Source organism: Sinocyclocheilus grahami, unplaced genomic scaffold, assembly GCF_001515645.1.
Source record: "Sinocyclocheilus grahami isolate Dianchi unplaced genomic scaffold, SAMN03320097.WGS_v1.1 scaffold514.1, whole genome shotgun sequence".
In the NCBI taxonomy this organism is placed as follows: Eukaryota; Metazoa; Chordata; class Actinopteri; order Cypriniformes; family Cyprinidae; genus Sinocyclocheilus; species Sinocyclocheilus grahami.
In genome coordinates, this window is record NW_015505693.1 from 268,778 (window position 1) to 287,870 (window position 19,093).

At 35.3% G+C, this 19,093-nt stretch overlaps 4 protein-coding genes across 6 annotated transcripts; 2 read left to right on the forward strand and 2 right to left on the reverse strand.

The window, feature by feature from the left end:
• Window positions 1–324: 324 nt before the first annotated feature.
• Window positions 325–2,192, forward strand: LOC107554809 (nuclear receptor 2C2-associated protein-like). The gene is given in 5 exon segments (XM_016237425.1): window positions 325–362; window positions 496–586; window positions 668–773; window positions 1,459–1,526; window positions 1,792–2,192. Coding segments are annotated over 5 exon segments (426 nt in total). The 3' UTR covers window positions 1,915–2,192.
• LOC107554808 (DNA-binding protein RFXANK-like) lies at window positions 1,794–3,965 on the reverse strand. Of its 2 annotated transcripts, none has more exons than XM_016237424.1 (8): window positions 3,615–3,965; window positions 3,371–3,488; window positions 3,205–3,270; window positions 2,960–3,060; window positions 2,737–2,862; window positions 2,554–2,620; window positions 2,406–2,486; window positions 1,794–2,312 (listed from the first exon to the last, which is right to left on the reverse strand). In XM_016237424.1, exons 2-8 carry the CDS (start codon window positions 3,468–3,470, stop codon window positions 2,242–2,244), a joined length of 612 nt encoding a protein of 203 aa, XP_016092910.1. In that variant the 5' UTR covers window positions 3,471–3,488; window positions 3,615–3,965; the 3' UTR covers window positions 1,794–2,241. The 2 variants fall into 2 exon arrangements, with proteins under 2 accessions (XP_016092910.1, XP_016092909.1); XM_016237423.1 differs by having other exon boundaries at window positions 3,371–3,491; window positions 3,615–3,962.
• A 1,575-nt stretch (window positions 3,966–5,540) lies between these two features.
• LOC107554813 (protein MEF2BNB) lies at window positions 5,541–10,356 on the forward strand. Of its 2 annotated transcripts, XM_016237432.1 has the most exons (6): window positions 5,541–5,673; window positions 5,877–5,989; window positions 7,109–7,173; window positions 7,262–7,369; window positions 7,567–7,652; window positions 9,444–10,356. In XM_016237432.1, exons 1-5 carry the CDS (start codon window positions 5,637–5,639, stop codon window positions 7,628–7,630), a joined length of 387 nt encoding a protein of 128 aa, XP_016092918.1. In that variant the 5' UTR covers window positions 5,541–5,636; the 3' UTR covers window positions 7,631–7,652; window positions 9,444–10,356. The 2 variants fall into 2 exon arrangements, with proteins under 2 accessions (XP_016092918.1, XP_016092919.1); XM_016237433.1 differs by lacking the exon at window positions 9,444–10,356 and having other exon boundaries at window positions 7,567–7,653.
• LOC107554812 (transmembrane protein 221-like) lies at window positions 8,783–11,630 on the reverse strand. Its single transcript, XM_016237431.1, has 3 exons — window positions 11,050–11,630; window positions 10,396–10,481; window positions 8,783–9,351 (listed from the first exon to the last, which is right to left on the reverse strand). The coding sequence occupies exons 1-3, from the start codon at window positions 11,337–11,339 to the stop codon at window positions 8,858–8,860; spliced, it is 870 nt and encodes a 289-aa protein (XP_016092917.1). The 5' UTR covers window positions 11,340–11,630; the 3' UTR covers window positions 8,783–8,857.
• Between the last annotated feature and the right edge of the window lie 7,463 nt (window positions 11,631–19,093).

The window sequence follows — 19,093 nt, forward strand, 5'->3', positions numbered from 1 at the left end:
CCTATTTATAACTATGCTTTAGAAAATAATTTGGAAGAAATATTTACTTTTAATTCTGTATTGTTCACACAGAATAGAGCCCAAAATAGACACTGCGGTTATTCTGTGGATAATTATTACACAGATTTTGATAAATGATATGTAGGTCTCATGCACCTTGAACAAGTAGGCCTAGGTCTAGCAAAGACAATGTGCCTTCATGACTAGCAATTATTAAGGAGTGACACTGACATCTAGCCATAGAGAAGCGAATTACACGGTGCCCTTGCTGTCGTGAAATCACGCATGCCTTCATTTGCCCACAGTTGAAAGGTCGATCTGAAGATGGTAGAGTCGTAGATTTGTAACAACACGCAAAGCAGGTATTAAAACGTGGGTTTTTAATACTAACATATTTATATTTATATGAACTATATGTTTTGTAAAGCACATTGTTAGCTATTATACTATAACCATACAGTAGATTCAAACATAAAAGGAGTTTCTGTCATACAGGGTGAGTTCTGTGCTGAACAGAGATGTCAAGCAGTTCGGAAAGAAGTTCATGTTTGATTCTAATGAGGAGACGTGCTGGAATTCTGACCAGGTAATTTGGCCGAGTTGGTGCGACGTTTCGTGCGGGTTTCTCATTCTCTAACCCATTTTACCAACTTATTTTTAAAAATAGGGTGAATCCCAGTGGGTTGTCTTGGAGTTTCCACAGCCTGTGAAAGTGTCAGAGCTCAGGCTACAGTTCCAAGGAGGGTTTTCAGGGAAATCTTGCAAATTACAAGGTCAGTCAACACAAACAATATTAGCGTTTAGCGGTAAAACCTAAAAAGATCGACTTACTGTGAGCTCCGAGGTTGTTAAGGGATGGTGTGGAATAATTTACTGTCATTTTGAAGTTGTTTCGAAAAACGATTTAAGTAGCCTAATTGTACTTTCCATAAATGCTTAGTTGCTGTTGCCATGAAATCGCGGCAAAATAGCTCAACGTTTACCGCCCACTCCCATGAAGCATTGCGAATATTTTTCGTGAACTTGTTTTATATTTTGTTTTATTTTTGTTGAAATTTTATTCATTTAATTTTTATTCATAAGACACCATATTTGCTGTCTTAATACATCCTTGCCTTATTATGAACAATTGAAAATCTGATTTAGTTTTACCAATTTTAGTTTCACTCTTTCTGCAGTTTACGTAGTTAAGCCATGTGGCGCCAAATGAATGCCTTTTAGTGAGTCTTTTGAACCATACTCAACAGATTAGTTCAAAAACAAGTGACTGCATTTATGTGTGAGTCATTGAATCATTCATTCAGCTGATTCATGGATAAACTTTGCTTTATTCACCACTGAAATATCACTACTGTGCTGAACTGCAGCCCAAGGCATCATATCTACGACCGACTAACAACTTGCATAAATAAGAGATAAAAATGAATAATAGAGATTTAAAATGGTTGTTTTCTATAGGTTCTGCCAAAGAAGAGGATCTCAAACATATTGTAGACTTCTATCCAGAGGACAACAACTGTCTACAAATATCCTTCCAGATGGTGCAATATTATTCTTCACCTTCAGCAATCACCACCTTTTGTCATTTTTGCATCCGCTTTGATAAATGCATGTATATAATCCCCATATTCTCTCAGATTGAGTGTCTTCTGAACTCCCTCACAGTCAGTGGACTTTTCTAGTACAGTAACCTACTACGACTTCTGTTTTCTCTCTTTTCCTGGCCAATGGCCAAATTGCCCATGTCTTCAATTTATCCCAAGCTTATCAAATCCTTGATTCTTCACCCACAGTTTTCCCATTCAAGATGCCCCTTTGGTTCAGAGGCTGAAAATAGTGTTTGAAAACAGTGCTGACATTTTTGGAAGAATAATTGTTTACACATTGGATATCCTGGGGGAAAAGGTTTTGTAATGTTTTGAGAAAAGGACAACGAGGAAGTATGAAGAGGCGGGAATGCCAACCAACCCCCCCCCTTGCTTTCACCTCTGGATGAGGAACCTACTCACAGGAAAAGCATACACTGATGTTACTTTTGATCTCATTTCCTTTGTTTCTACAGAGATACTATGGATTATATTCACATCAAGTCAAAACACATGAACTACACGTTTGTAAAAATGTTTTTTTTTAATTAAAAAAAAAGATACAAAACTGGTTGTTCTTTACATCTCCTATGTCAAAATAAAGCTATAAAATATGCAGGATTATTGTAAGGTCTTGTAAGAGCAGTCCTCTGCTTCATGTGTTTTCAGAAACTGAAACTGGTTCCCGGAAGAGCTTCAGAATATGATCTTCAAGCAGTTTTTGCACTGCAAACAAGTTGGAAGACTTGTCAGTTATTAATTAATACAATTAAAATGTATTATTTGTTATATTAATATACTATAGGGAATGACTCTTGCCTTTTTTGTGGCCCAATGCAACAGCGAGAGCAACAGGACTGTAGCCAGAGTCTGCCTCAAACGTGATATCTGCCCCACATCCTAAACACAAACTTACTTTAGTTCATCATCACAAATAATAAAATGCATGAATATTTTGAAGACTTACTTAAGAGAGCTTCAACACATTTTGTGTGATTCCCACGAACTGCATACAGAAGAGGGGTCCCACCATTCTGTTAGAAAGTGAAAGTTTTTAGATTTGGAAAATGTTTCTGCAATATTTAATGGTTGTGTATGATGGATTTGTAAAGTTTTACGAACATTTTCCAAATAATTAAACTGCTCATACCCAGTCATAGGAATCAATATCAACACCATGTTGTAGGAGAATATTAACAATATCGGCAAATCCTCCTGCACTGGCCAAAGACAAGGCACTTTCTCGTTCTCTAGCGAGTGTTCTCGGATCTGCTCCCTGATATAATATAATATAAAAGAATATATACAGTTTATATATATATATATATATATATAGTCTATACTTAGTGGCTACAAAAATGTGTCTTTCTCACCTTCTGAAGGAGGAACTCCACCATCATTATCTCTCCAAATGCAGCAGCCCACATTAGTGGTGTGAAACCTCGCTCATCTTGGCTGTTAAGTAGAGAACTGTCTGCAAGATTACCCATATATATATATATATATACATACATATTTATTCAGACGTCCATTGATTTATTTGTTTATTTATGCATGCATGCGCTGGATGCCCTTATTTATTTATTTATTTTAGCAAGTGTTGTATATTTATTGATACCTTTGGATAAATGTAATTCCAGTTGTGAAATCTCTCCATGGGCTGCCAGCTGATGAATTGAGAGGTCTACAAGACATAATTAAATGCCATAATTACATTTAAAAAGACTATTAAATGCCTGCATTTGAAATCTGCCTATATCTATAGAAGGAGGTGGCAGACTCACTGTCTAAAGTGGCGGGTCGGACTGTGACCTCATTCCCCCGCTGTTTATTTGTCAGAGTGGTCGAGTGGTTTACTGCATTTTCATCATTTCGGGTTTCCATAATCGCTTATCATTACACCTGCTTTAAATGTACGCAATACAGAAAATATAAATAACTAATAAACCAGATTAGCGCCCATTATTATGCATAATTAGTTAATAATACTAATATAAAATAGCAAAATATGACTTAGGAGAATATTACCTTCGACTGTTTACATGATCTTAAACTTCACAGGTTCGTGTGATCGTATATGCTGCTTTTGTTTCCTGATTCGGTTGCAAAAGTGAAACTGAAATGGAAGTCTTGCAAGTGCATTGAACTCGCGCACGTTCAAAGTCTATTGAATGATACATGAAACAGTAGGCTACTTTTCTCATAATATATATCTGGCTGCAAAACTAATCGCATCTTTTTTAACAATTAGAGTTGGGCCAATAGCTTGAAATGGGTTTCGTGAACGAGTCGGAGGGGTTGGGCGAATCTTTTAGGAATCGTTTTAGTTCACTCTCATGTACTGACTCCTTGAGGCGCGTGACTGCTTTTTACTGCCTTCGAAGACGGACTATCCACCTTTTTCTTCAACGCGGAAGTAAGCCTATGGGTGAGACTTCCGGTTCATTAGCCGCTAGAGGTAAATAACGAGAAGAATAACAACGTGCAGTAAACGATAAAACTGTTTGCACTACAACCCAGTGTGTTCATAATTAAGATAATACATTAAAATAATACGATAAGACACACCAACTTTCAATATCAAGCAGCAAAACGAACTGTTTTGTTCAGCTAAAAATAGCTGGACGGAGTGGACGCAGATGAGACCGGAAGCCAGACCCATAGAATTTACAAATGGCCGCGCCCATTTTTATGACAAGAAAAAGGTGGATAGACGGAGCCAATAGCATTTGAGTGCGAGCTGGGAAGAAGTATTTCATTGGTTGGATCTACTGATCAATACGCCCCTTCATTGAGTAGGCTAGGTGTAACTCATCTGTCCCCTTGTCCAAATACCCACACTTGCGGTCTTGGCCACTTGAGAGCGCGTGCGCGCGACAGGAAGTAAGTGTGCAAGTCTGTCCCATGTCTTCAAAATGCCAAAGTGCAGTGCCCTTAATGGATACTAAATCCACACTATCTCGAATACCGCCCCAGAGCGCTATTCACCAAGTGTTTCCCATCATGCATCATGTTCTGGAAATAAATCGTGAGACTTTTTGCCGAGATCTCGCGAGAGGTCACGGAAACCTTTCCAGTGTAAGTTAAAAATTAATATAATAATTACATATTACAAATAATTTGGTAGAAAAACTGTGTTTTTACTTTTATCGGTGCAAAGATGAGTAGTGGTGATATTTATTTTGTACAACATTTGCAACTGCTTTTTATCATTTAATTAGAAGCACCACAAATTAAAATTATGTCATGTTATAGGGACTACTGGACAGACATTTAGAAGTTGATTTTAAAGTGCAAAGTATGTCCAATTAAAATTAAAATAAAGCTGTGTAAACACTTGCATTTTTACAACACTATAAGTGTGTCCCATCAGGTAATAGAGTTCGACACACACTTGTGGTCTTCACATCCACTTGAAGACTTCGGCCAAATACAGAAATACAGGAATTTAAGTAATCAAGTGGTCAAGTGCAAAGACTGCAAGTGTGGGTATTTGGACAAAGCCTGTCTGTCTGTCTGTCTGTCTGTCTGTCTGTCTACCTTTAATTATTCATGTTTATTGATGTTTGTTGAACAGCCCATCAGCTTTCTAGATAATGAAATATTTGGGTGAAAAAATATTATCTATTATTATATATATATATTTTTTTTTTTTTTTTACTAAATTAAATGATGTCTTTTGTGGAGAAAACGTAATACTCTAGTGCTTATATGTTTTTCTGTGATTTCTTAGTACACTTTTTTTAAAAAAAACAAGTTTACGATTTCAGTAAGACTTTTTTAAGTCATGAACGGCTCGGCTTCGTTCATGACTCGCTCGCTGGCACCTTCCTGCGTAAACATCTGCAGAAAAGGTCACTAAATGATGAAACGATTCAAATGATTCGATTCACCTAGATGAATCACAATCTCCAGAACTAGTGGCTAGGAACTAGTTATTGGCCTGATGTTACTCCTCCGGATGATGTTTTGGGAGCACACTTGTAGGGAAACAGCTGCGCTTTGATAATACAGAAGGACATTTATATCATACGTTAATATTTAATAAAAATGGAGGATCAAGAAATGCAGTTGAAAGTAAAAAGAGGTACCATGGATACATTCATGTTTTATAATCGACGACTCAGTGTACTTGTGTTTACACTATCTTTAACATTTAATTTACGATACTGAATTGATTATTAGACGCCTTATTTAAGCGTGTTAATAGTCTGATTTGAGATGACACATAATTTAATACGAACCTGATGAAGAGATACTGATGATATGTTTTGTTTTTTTCTGCTACAGTGACTGATAAATTCACAGAGAGTATGTATGTTTTGGCCAATGAACCGTCGATAGCGCTTTATAGGTTACAAGAGCACGTCAGGAGATCCCTACCAGAGCTCGTGCAACACAAGGTAAGTTACCTTATTTTAATGCGTTTCATTTGTTGCCTAGCCTATATTACAGTAATACAGACAATACATTTGCCTAAACGCTGTAATTTGGTTATTTTTAAAGTTATTTGCCTGAATGATTAACATTGACCTACCATATTAGAATCTCACAGGTTTCACTTAAGAATCTCACTTTACATTAGAAATTATACACTGAACAAAATTATAAACGCAACACTTGTTTTTGCCCCCATTTTTCATGAGCTGAACTCATGAGCTGATAGACTTTTTCTATGTACACAAAAGGCCTAGTTCTCTCAAATATTGTTCACAAATCTGTCTAAATCTGTGTTAGTGAGCACTTCTCCTTTGCCGAGATAATCCATCCACCTCACAGGTGTGGCGTATCAAGATGCTGATTAGACAGCATGATTATTGCATAGTAAATTATAAAATATAATTTTTTTTTGCTGGAAAACAATGCCATACTGTGTAATATATTACTGATTTATTATTTCCTGTTACAACAAGCAACTGTTAAAAACCCATCTTTTTAAAATATCCTACACTTATTAGTTTAACTTAAGCTTTTTAATAGGGTATGTTTGTTATATTCTGTTCTATGTTTTGTCATGTTTTATTGTTGTTATTTATTGTCTTATGTTAAATATTATATATTATTGTCTTATATTGTGTTTTAATTTAGCCTATTTGTAGTGCATTGGGTATGATAAAGCACATTATAAATAAAATGTATTAGTGTTATTTTAGCAAGCTGACTTAAGTGTTGTACTCATTTATTGTAGGCAGACATGCAGGTGTTGTGCATTTATTTTGTTTTATTTTAATGTATTATCTTTGTATTTTTGTAGCACTTTGGGTTTGGGGAACTTGCATAATAAATCAAATGTATTCTAATATTATTTTATTATCAAGTTGACCTAAGTGTTGCAATTATGAATTTGTAGACTGATATGCAGATATGTATTTATTTTGCTTTATCATTGCTATTTATTGTATTTTCTTTTATTTTTGTAGCACTTTGGGTATGAGAAGAGTGCATTATAAACAAAAATATATATTTATTGTTATTATATTAGCAAGTTGACTGAAGTGCTGTGATGAATTGTGAATTTGTAGACAGACATGCAGAGTTGGGAGGAGCAAAGTCAAGGAGCAATCTACACTGTTGAATATGCATGCAGGTAAGATATATATATATATATATATATATATCATATATATTATGTAGTACCTTATTTAATGTACTGTGTGTGTGTGTGTGTTTTTCAGTGCGGTTAAAAGCATGACGAATAGTAGTCTCTATTTCAAGAATATAGACGGTCTGCTCCGGCAAGCCATTTCACTGAAAGAACAGATCAGCAGCTCACAGGGTCGAAGGTTGTAGTCATTATCCATTTTAATGCAATTACATGCATCAAATTTACGTTATTATTTATTTATTTCGTTTTAGTTTTATATATCACTTCACTGTTAAATGTAAATGTGGCATTGACCTCCTGTAATTTTTCTTTGCTTGTTTGCTTCACTTTTAATTTGCTCACTTTTTCTGTTTTTAAACATACATGTCACTTCAGTGCTGTGAAACCTGCAATTAATCCAAATGATACACCCACACACACTTCAATCACACCACCTTGACTCATGGAAGTCTTTCTCCAAGGTTAGTTTTACTTCATTTTTGTTTGTTTTTTTCTACATCACGCATGCCGTGTTAGTGGTAATATGATAGTTTATGTACAAAATTTCATTAAAAAAAAAAACATTTAATAGTATTTCAGTTTTATTATGACAGAAATTTTAAATACCGATTCAGATCAGCTTCTCCCATAAGTTATTCAATTATGCTATTTTTCTTAACTTTTATAGTTGTATTGTTCTGTTCCAAAATATGTCTTTCTAGTAAAAAAAAAGAGAACAATTGACTATCCTACAGCTACACAAATTCTCAAGTATTTCAGTAGTTATTTCACATTTTAACAATTAGTGTGATTTCTAACACATGTAAGTTGATATTAGGTGTACGGAAAATAAATTTTTACATATTTTGCTTTAAATGTCACAAATAATTTAAGATGCAATAATCTGATGAAAAAGCAGTACATTGTGAAATATTCTTAAAAGTTTAAATAACTATTTCTATTTTAATGTATTTTAAAATGTAATTTATTCCTGTGATGCAAAGCTGAATTTGTCTTCAGTGTCACATGATCCTTCAGAAAGCAATTATTTAAACCGTAATAATATTACACAATATTAATGTTTTAAATGTTTTCATCAAATAAATGCAGTCTTACAGAACATAAGAGACTCATTTCAAAAACAAAAACATATCTTAATTATTCCACCAGTGTCTATGTGTATATACTGTATGTATGTGTGTGTGTATGTATATATATGTGACCATGGACCACAAAAAAGTCATATGATGATCTAAAAGCTGAATAAATAAGCTTTCCATTGATGTATGGTTTGTTAGGATAGGACAATATTTGGCCGAGATACAACTATTTGAAAATCTGGAAACTGAGAGTGCAAAAAAAATCAAAATATTGAGAAAATTTAAAGTTGTCCAAATGAAGTTCTTAGCAATGCATATTACTAATCAAAAATTAAGTTTTAATATATTTATGGTAGGAAATTTACAAAATATCTTCATGGAACATGATCTTTACTTAATATCCTAATGATTTTTGGCATAAAAGAAAAATCAATAATTTTGACCCATACAATGTATTTTTGGCTATTGCTACAAATATACCCCAGCGACTGAAGACTGCTTTTGTGCTCCAGGGTCACATATATAAATGACAGTACATATTGTATTATTTAATGCCCATCTTAACATCAAACTAGATATGATACCATTCATACTAAAGTTGAATCCTTGATCGTGGCTTTTCTAGCAAATACAGATCTCATCTCGCTGTTGACCCCGTTCCAGGGTTTGGCCTGTGCTTGAAACAGGCCGGACTCTGTCGAAAGTGTCCGGTGCGTCCGTCCACTCCCACCGCCACTGTAGTCGTCCTTATCGCTGCGAGGGCCAATAGATGCCCAGTACTGTGAGTTAGGATCGATGTGAGCAGGGTTGATGAAATGGCTGTGCAGGTTGGCTAAACTGTGCTGCCTCTGTGACTTTTCCACAATGCTTAGGTTCGACGTACGGATTCCAGCGATGTTTTCAGGGTTGCTGTGGTACATGGTGTGGGCATGTTCATTGTGGAAGTGTTTGGCTGTATGTGCGGCCCGTATTAGGGAGTGAATAACGATAAGTAGCAGGATGAGAACACCAGAGGAAAGCACGCACACGCTGGCTATGCCCGTCTCAACTTCAAACATCAATAACATGTAAATAGACATGGCTGTGAGGGGAAAAATGAAATATTTGTCAAATCACTCCATGCTGTTTCATCTGAATGATGAATATAAACTAATGTACTGTTGTTTTCCACAGGAAAAGAGCTTTGGATCCTGGTATGCTAAAGGATGGAGGGGAAAAGCACAGCTCTGGGATATAAACTGATGAAGATCTGGATAAAACCATATTCACTTGTTGCCACTACTTCATATTAATGATGATGGCTACTCTAAAATATTGAAGCCCATTGTCAAATCCAAGTTACAAAATAAAAAAGGTAATTCTGAGTTTAAAATAAGAAATAAATGCATCTAGTGAGATCAAAGTCACAATTAGGAGTTGCAACTCCAGGAATATATTGCAGTTGCGAGACTTAATGTCACATTATGCAATATAAAGGCACAATTTGCAAGGTTTAAAGTCAAATTGTGAGATGGAAGTCATAGTCGGGAAATACAAAGTTGCAACTGCAAAGAAAATATTGCATTTGCCAGATTTAATGTAACATTGAAGTGATGTTATACATTATAATGACAATATACAGTGATGTATGACATTATACAATTTAAATTCACAATTATAAAAATGTAATATCTCAATTAGCAAAAAAACTTGTAATTGTGAAGTTTAATGTCACACTGCAACATTTAAAGTCACATTATGAGATATAATATCACAAATAGAATATATAAAGTTATCGGCGTTGCGAGATTTAATATTGCATTGCGAAATAAATTAACATGAGAGATAAATTAAAAGTCACAATTGCAAGATATAAAGTCATGATTGCCACTTTTTTCTTTATTCTGAGGTAGAAATGGGCTTCCTTACTAAATATAAAGTAAATTTTTTGGTATTGACATGATATTTATAAGCTGCTTTAGGTGTTCTGGTTACAATTTGTTCACATTTTGCACAATAATTCTTCATTTGTTGTAATAAGGTCAATGTAACTGTTCTGTAAATGTGTATATGCTGAACTTAAAGATTAAAGTTTTTAAGTATAATTCATGACATGACTTCCATGTGGTTTTTGTGTAACACTTACCAGCTAAGTAAACTGAAACTCCAAGGCAAAACAGTCCAATGGTTACATGCCGAACAACCCTGTTATCCGATAAAAACCAGTCGGCCCTAGGATATAAGCAAAAACTGAGATCATTTCTTGTTGCATGGACGAGTAGCAGGGCCTCAATTTGCAAAACAAATAGACTGATTTCAAAGACCTGCTAGAATGCTGTTCTTTGAATTATTAGACATTTTAAAATGTTCAAACCTGGGTTATATCTGAGAAAGTTGTTCTGGAGGTCAATATGAAATTCAAAAGTCCATTAAATGTCATTTACCTTTGATATACTGTGTGGACCCCAAAAATATTTGGATATTTGAGCTATATAGCACTTTCACAGAGCTAACTCTTTTTCTCTCTATTTTTTGTTTCCCTCAATTACTTTCAATGTTATTTTTAGTTGATGAATAAAGAAATTCTCCTCAAGTTCTCACAGGTGTGATTCATCACATTCACTATATGTTCAACAACCAAAAACTGTCCAAATGATTCTTGTATGAAGGGCTTTACAACTGTTTTAACTCTTTTTGGGGAATGTTTTGCTCGAAAAGTGCTTGTATCATTCTTTCAAATTTGGTTTAAGATTCTGTATCTAATTCTATGATAAAGTGTCTACATAAGTGTCTCCATTACCTTTGTGTATCTGGTTCTCCTCGGCATATTTCAGTAGCGAAATAGCTGTGAAGCAAACACACAACAACTGAGCTCAAGTTGAGCGTCAGAGATAAGGCTGAGAGGACCGTGGAAACGGCCATTAACACAGCTGTGATCTCACTCGACCCTAAAGTAGGCGAATCCTTTAGAACAGCCTGTTGCGTTTGGAGCTGGAAGATCAAAATGACGGACAACACGGACATTATTGCGGACAAAATCCCTAAAACCGCGAGTACCACGAGAGAACGCTGACTGTAGGAATGCGTCATGTCCGACAGTGAATAAATGCCCGATTTACTATGTAAACAAACCGCCAAATCTGCGAAAGTCCATCAAAAATGGTGTTTTTCCACTTTTCCTCGATATCTTCCCAGTATGTTTTCTGTTTGCGGGTTTCTTGACAAGGAAAACAAACGATGCTTGAGTGGCTGCTGTGGAATGCGCGTGCTCTCGTGCCGCTGTTGTTCAGTCAGAGCATGTGATCCACTTTAAATCCCCAGATTAAAAACTTTTTTCATGCAACAATGGAGTTTTTATTTGGATTTATTCGCCCAAGCAATGCAGCAGCGTGCTCGTCCGGCATTTATTTGGCTCTTAAGAACTTTTCTCCAAAGGAATGCGCATGCCTATCCATGTTTTGTTGTTCAGTGCATGCAACAGGTGTAGTGCACTAACTTAAGTCTATTTTTCATGAAACATTCTGCGCGTGCCTCAAGCATAACCAAATTTATGGACAAAATATTTTTTTATTTTTTTATTAGTCTTCTTATTATGTATCTTTACAGTTTTTAACTTTTATATTTTATAGGCTACATTTATTTATTTAGCAGTCGCTTTTATCTAAACCCAGACAGCACACGTTTTCAAGATGTCTGTTAAAGATCGCTTGATCTGGAAAGCATCTGCTGTGTACAAACATCTGTCTGTAAGATGTCAGTTTTACATACAGTTGAGGTCTAAATTTACACCCCCCTTTCAGAATCTGCAAAATGTTCATTATTTTACCAAAATAAGAGGGATCATACAAAAGTATGCCTTAATAGCTGGGGGGTGAACACTTTTTTTCATTTAGTACTACCCAGGGGCGCCACTAGCAATTTTGGGCCTTATGAAAGAATATGAGGTTGGGTACAATTTTTAAATACATGAATTATGTTTCCATCTTTGATGCCACGGTTTTGGAAGTGCCTGTTTCTGTTCTAAAGAAGGGGGTGTCCCAATACATTTGTCCATATGTGTGTACAAGTCACAGGTGTTTGGTGATGAGTTTTTGGCTCAAGGTCTGCATTTAAAGTCACACCAGAGGTGTTCAGCTGGGATTAGGACTTGGCTTTCTGCAGACCAGTCAAGTTCTTCAAAACTGACTGAATCAATCTTTTTTTTTAACCTTGCCTTATACAGAGAGGCATTGTCGTGTTCGAATAGAAAAGGGTCCTGTTCAAACTATTGGTATAAAATTAGAAGCACACAATTCCCTAGAATAACATTTTTTTTTTACTAAAAAATAGAAATTACTAAAGTAGTCAAACCTGTTCATTAGAAGGGGGTGTCCCAATACTTTTGGCAATATAGTGTACAAGCCAGCCTAGCTATTCAAAATCTTTGTCTGCAATTTAATAATATTGACCTATGCTTTTGCTATTGCTTTTGACCATTAGCTAACAGTAACATAATTCATTCAGAAGCTGTTTTATGGACACAGACTTTCTGTACCACACTATTCTGCTGATATGGAATGAGTTTGACTACTTAATCAGTTATATTAATAGAAATGCTTCACTGGGGCAAACAAAAAAATCCTAAAATAATAAATAGGATACCCCATAACACCAGCATTTCCAGCAGTATCCAACATTTCTCAGTCATGATCTTACTCAGCTAAATGTGACTATTAGCTTAACAGCTGTATTCCTTGTTTGCTAGCTACCTATGCACATACAGCAAACAATGTTAAAAATTTTCTACATTATGAACCTTAACCCAAAAACCTTTAGCTTCATACACTGTAGATAATTGTGACCCTGCCAGCTAAAGTATTTTTTTAAACAGTGGATGAGTAATTCACCCCTTGATTTGCTTAATAAAAGCCTCCTTTGAGATCGTTTTGACAGACATGTTTATTGTCTATTATTTTCAACGTGTTTATTGCTAAGTCTAGTGTGGCAAACGGTGGCTAAATAATTAAATAATAATTCGCGTGCACCTCACGCGCTTCCTGCTGCTGCTCTGTGTAATCAGAGTATGAATTTGTAGAGCTTCTATCCACCTTTTTCTTGTGGTAAAGGTGCCTTGCTCAAGGGCACCTCAGTCGTGGTATTGAAGGTGGAAGAGAGCGCTGTACATTCACTCCCCCCACCTACAATCCTTGCCGGTACGAGACTCAAACCCGCAACCTTTGGGTTACGAGTCCGCCACGACTACCCCCCTCGAAAGGGGGATGTAAACTTTTGACCTCAACTGTATATTCATAAACATCTAAAAGACGTCTATTTGACGTCTGATAGGAAATGTCCTATAGAATTGTATCGCTAAGCAACTTACAAACAATGTACATAAGGAGGCAATAATCTGATAAGTTCTAGCAAAAAATTTTTCAAACATTGTCCAGAATAGTACAAACTAGACGAAGAAGGGATATACGAATAGTCAAGGAATATTATAGTTTATTAATAGTCATTTATAGTGCATTATTCACCTTATTTTGCATCGCAGAAGATATTTTCTTTGAATGTGCGAGATCTCCGAATCATAAACCGCTAAGTAGCGGCATTGAGCAGTAAAACTATTTGCCCTGCAAACCAGTGTGTTTATGATTATGATGATGAATTGAAATTACAGGATGTAAACTTTTGACCTCAACTGTATATTCATAAACATCTAAAAGACGTCTATTTGACGTCTGATAGGAAATGTCCTATAGATGTATCGTCCTATAGAATTGTATCGCTAAGCAACTTACAAACAAGGTACATAAGGAGGCAATAATCTGATAAGTTCTAGCAAAAAATGTTTCAAACATTGTCCAGAATAGTACAAACTAGACGAAGAAGGGATATACGAATAGTCAAGGAATATTATAGTTTATTAATAGTCATTTATATTGCATTATTCACCTTATTTTGCATCGCAGAAGATATTTTCTTTGAATGTGCGAGATCTCCGAATCATAAACCGCTAAGTAGCGGCATTGAGCGGTAAAACTATTTGCCCTGCAAACCAGTGTGTTTATGATTATGATGATGAATTGAAATTACATAATAAGAAATACCAGTTTGCAGCATAACTGGCTGTTTTGTATAATAGCTGGAAGCGAACAAGACCGGAAGCCTCGCACATTCAAGTTTAAAATGGCGGTTTGTTAACACCTGTAATTGAAAATATGATTTGAGATTTCCCAAATAAATTGTGAAAGACTGAAGTCATTTTAAAATCATGTTGTAGCTATATATAGGCTAATCATAAACAGGCCAATAATAAAAATGTAAACATTAAAAACAACATCATGCAAGGACTTCCTATTTTTATGTCTAAAGCAATAACTTCATGCTGTAGTATTTCTTATCCTTTAACTAATAACTTAAGGAATGAGCTTGCTAGAATGCTAAACAAAAATTTGTTTTGGTGGGTTTTGAGTGAAATGGGCCTACTTGCATGACAAGATCATTAAAGCGGTGCATATTTGTAGTGTCATTCACAAAAATATGTATATTAAGACTGATTATTTTGCACAAAAATTAAACTACACAACAAGAAAGATGTATAGATCTGGAGGAATGGGTTTGAGAGCACTAAGGTAAGAGACCCAGCGACTACATTGCCTTTTTTGTGTGTTTTGAAAGTGGTGCAAATAGAGGCAGTAGTTGCTGCCTTTTAAAACTGATAAAGCGTTGCTTCGTTGCCTTAGAGACAAGCATTGTGCTCTGGAGAACTCTTAGTTAAGGCAATGGAAAGCTTTTTGAAAAATAGCCCACATCCAATCACATGTTCTAATTTCTAAGAACTAGTGCTTGATTATAAATTACTCTGAAATATCTGACATTATATACAGGCAATATCCTGATGAGTGCTGCTCTTCTTTTTGTATGTTACAGGTGCAGAAGCAGTGCTGAAGATATAAAGAGCATCAAGCCTACGGTAGGCCTTTATCAGGAACATTTTATTTATGAATCTAAATGTTATAAGCATTATATTTAAGCTTATTTACATAAAGGTGAAACATTGCTTGTTACCTTAACCCTGAATGCGCAGGTGGGTTTTTTTTTCTCAGAATGGGCTGATGGGAACTCAAGGTCTGCCGCTGTGCTGAACGCGATAAGCCAGACACTAAAAAAACATCGCCTGAAGAATCGCCTAAACATGAACGCTGACCAGAGAGGCTATTTCTGAATCCGAGAGACTCACCACATGTACAAAAACTCCAGGCCGCTGATATTGTCAAAAGCAGAAGTGAGAAGTTTCAGGGAAAAAAAGTTGACACTTGACACTTTCCAGACTTTCCTTTATTCGATATGAGACGCAGTTATGTGGAGTAGTAATTATATTAACTGCTATAAATTTATTACACACTTGACTTTACATAAAGGTTCCAGTTAACTTAAAAAGGTTTTACACTCTTAAAAATAAGGTTCCAAAAGGGAAGAACCATTCTGGGTTCCTCAAAGAAACTTTCAGTGAGCAGTTCTTAAAATAACAATATTTTTCTTAGTATGAATAACCTTTAAATAATCTAAAGAATCTTTTTTTTTACTATAGAGAACCTTTTGTGTAATGAAAAGGTTCCAAGGATGTTAAATGCTCTTATGGAACCATTAACGCCAATAAAGTATTTTTAGAATTTGAACCTTTACAGTGCACACTTTAGTACAAGAGGAGACCATTTTAATGTTCTACAAAGAAAAACGTATTCTTTACTTTGATGCATATAATGAAGCTTTGAAGAACTGAGAAATTAATATAGTGATGCAAGTAATATCTTAATGTGATTATGAATCTGTATAACTATTGAACTTTTTCACCTATTGTATTTCTGGATCAGAAATCCTATTAGATGTTTGAGTTCGGTTACATTTAATTATATTAATTGACATAAAATAAGAAAAGAGACATAATAGCCAGACTTTTAATTTAATTTATCCAACCCTAAATGAAATCTTTATTTTCTCCATAAATTATATTGAATAGTCAATATGCCTTTTTAGGCAAGACACCGGCAAAATTGGTCAGTTTGTGATTTTTGGGCTATTTTGCTTTCATAACTTTTGTTACACTTTATCGATTTGCATCTGTGGATTAGAGTTACAATATTACCTTTTATTTAAATATAATTTTCTCATTTGTTTTCATAGTAAGCCAGAAATTTCCGCTTCAGTTCCACTGATTTACAAACCCGATTCCAAAAAAGTTGGGACGCTGTACAAATTGTGAATAAAAACAGAATGCAATGATGTGGAAGTTTCAGATTTCAATATTTTATTCAGAATACAACATAGATGGCATATCAAATGTTTAAACTGAGAAAATGTATAATTTTAAGGGAAAAATAAGTTGATTTTAAATTTCATGGCATCTCAAAAAAGTTGGGGTTAGGCCATGTTTACCACTGTGTGGCATCCCCTCTTCTTTTTATAACAGTCTGCAAACGTCTGCATGGGGACTGAGGATTTCTAAACGTTTTTATAGCGCATTCCGATTCCTGAAGTTTAGGAATAGGAATGTTGTCCCATTCTTGTCTAATACAGGCTTCTAGTTGTTCAACTGTCTTAGGTCTTCTTTGTCGCATCTTCCTCTTTATGATGCGCCAAATGTTTTCTATGGGTGAAAGATCTGGACTGCAGGCTGGCCATTTCAGTACCCGGATCCTTCTACGCAGCCATGATGTTGTAATTGATGCAGTATGTGGTCTGGCATTGTCATGTTGGAAAATGCAAGGTCTTCCCTGAAAGAGACGACGTCTGGATGGGAGCATATGTTGTTCTAGAACTTGGATATACCTTTCAGCATTGATGGTGCCTTTCCAGATGTGTAAGCTGCCCATGCCACACGCACTCATGCAACCCCATACCATCAGAGATGCAGGCTTCTGAACTGAGCGCTGATAACAACTTGGGTTGTCCTTGTCCTCTTTAGTCCGAATGACATTGCGTCCCAGTTTTCCAAAAAGAACTTCAAATTTTGATTCGTCTGACCACAGAACAGTTTTCCACTTTGCCACAGTCCATTTTAAATGAGCCTTGGCCCAGAGAAAACGCCTGCGCTTCTGGATCATGTTTAGATATGGCTTCTTTTTTGACCTATAGAGTTTTAGCCGGCAATGGCGAATGGCACTGTGGATTGTGTTCACCGACAATGTTTTCTGGAAGTATTGCTGAGCCCATGTTGTGATTTCCATTACAGTAGCATTCCTGTATTTGATGCAGTGCCGTCTAAGGGCCCGAAGATCACGGGTATCCAATGGTTTTCCGGCCTTGACCCTTACGCACAGAGATTGTTCCAGATTCTCTGAATCTTTGGATGATATTATGCACTGTAGATGATGATAACTTCAAACTCTTTGCAATTTTTTTCTGAGAAACTCCTTTCTGATATTGCTCCACTATTTTTCACCGCAGCATTGGGGGAATTGGTGATCCTCTGCCCATCTTGACTTCTGAGAGACATTGCCACTCTGAGAGGCTCTTTTTATACCCAATCATGTTGCCAATTGACCTAATAAGTTGCAAATTGGTCCTCCAGCTGTTCCTTATATGTACATTTAACTTTTCCGGCCTCTTATTGCTACCTGTCCCAACTTTTTTGGAATAAATGCCGCCAGTAATTTGTGCAAAAAAAAGAGGTGTAGCTCTCATGAAATCAAAAATGAGCCAATATTTGGCATGACATTTCAAAATGTCTCACTTTCAACATTTGATATGTTATCTATATTCTATTGTGAATCAAATATAAGTTTATGAGATTTGTAAATTATTCCATTCCTTTTTTACTCACAATCTGTATAGTGTCCCAACTTTTTGGAATTGGGTTTGTATATAATATTCTTAAAAATAAGCATATATGTCAAATGTTTTTTTTCTGTCTGTTGACAGTATTTGTTTTATTTATGAAGTGATAAAAGAATATACGAAAACCTTGAATATGTCAACAAAATAAAATTGAAAAACAATTTTGAACTTGACTTTAAACAGTGCTTCGTTTTCTCTTCTGGAAATGTATGCAAGTGCATATTTAATTACAAAATTCATCATAAGCCTCATTTAAATGTAATATTTTTGAAAACTTGTCTTAATGTACTGTGATTAATCAACTGGGATGATGTCTGTTAGTTGAAAGTCAAATTTGTATCCTTTTCACCTGTGGTGTCTTGCCTTAAAATCAATGTTTATGTTTGTTCCTTCCAGACTGGAGGGAGCTTCCTGCAGGAGGGATGCAGAGGGACTTTCGGGAGCATGACATGAGGTTGCTGTTTCTTGCATCAGATGACATGCAGATTAAACTCTCAGAGGGGAACTTCATGAGTGAAAGATATTGGTAAACTCTTTATAGCATGTGAAGTAGATTTCTCTTGTGCATCTCATTGTCACTTTTTAATGGGAAGTAGTCTGTGGGTTCATAAGAGCCTGCTAAGATAAATGACAAAAATGGAAACTCGCTAAAATGACCTCTGAATGAAGTTCTGTGCCCTGTATGAAATTGTGAATATGCTATTATTTTTATAGTGATTTGAATACATATTTTGAGGTGGTTACCCTGTTGTAAAAAAAATTATAAATGCTAGTGAATAGGAAAAAGTAAAATATATGTATTTAAAATTTTATGCATAGATATTTTTTTTCATGGAAATCTATAATAATTTTTTTTTTTTCTTGGAATAGTGTAATGAAATGTATACCTATTTTTTGTATGTTGAAAGTTTATATATATATATATATATATATATTAATCATTTATTCATCATTTCCCCCTTAAAATATGAAGCAAATTTGACAGTCCAAAAATTAGGGGTCTGTATACTTTAGTGAATAATAGC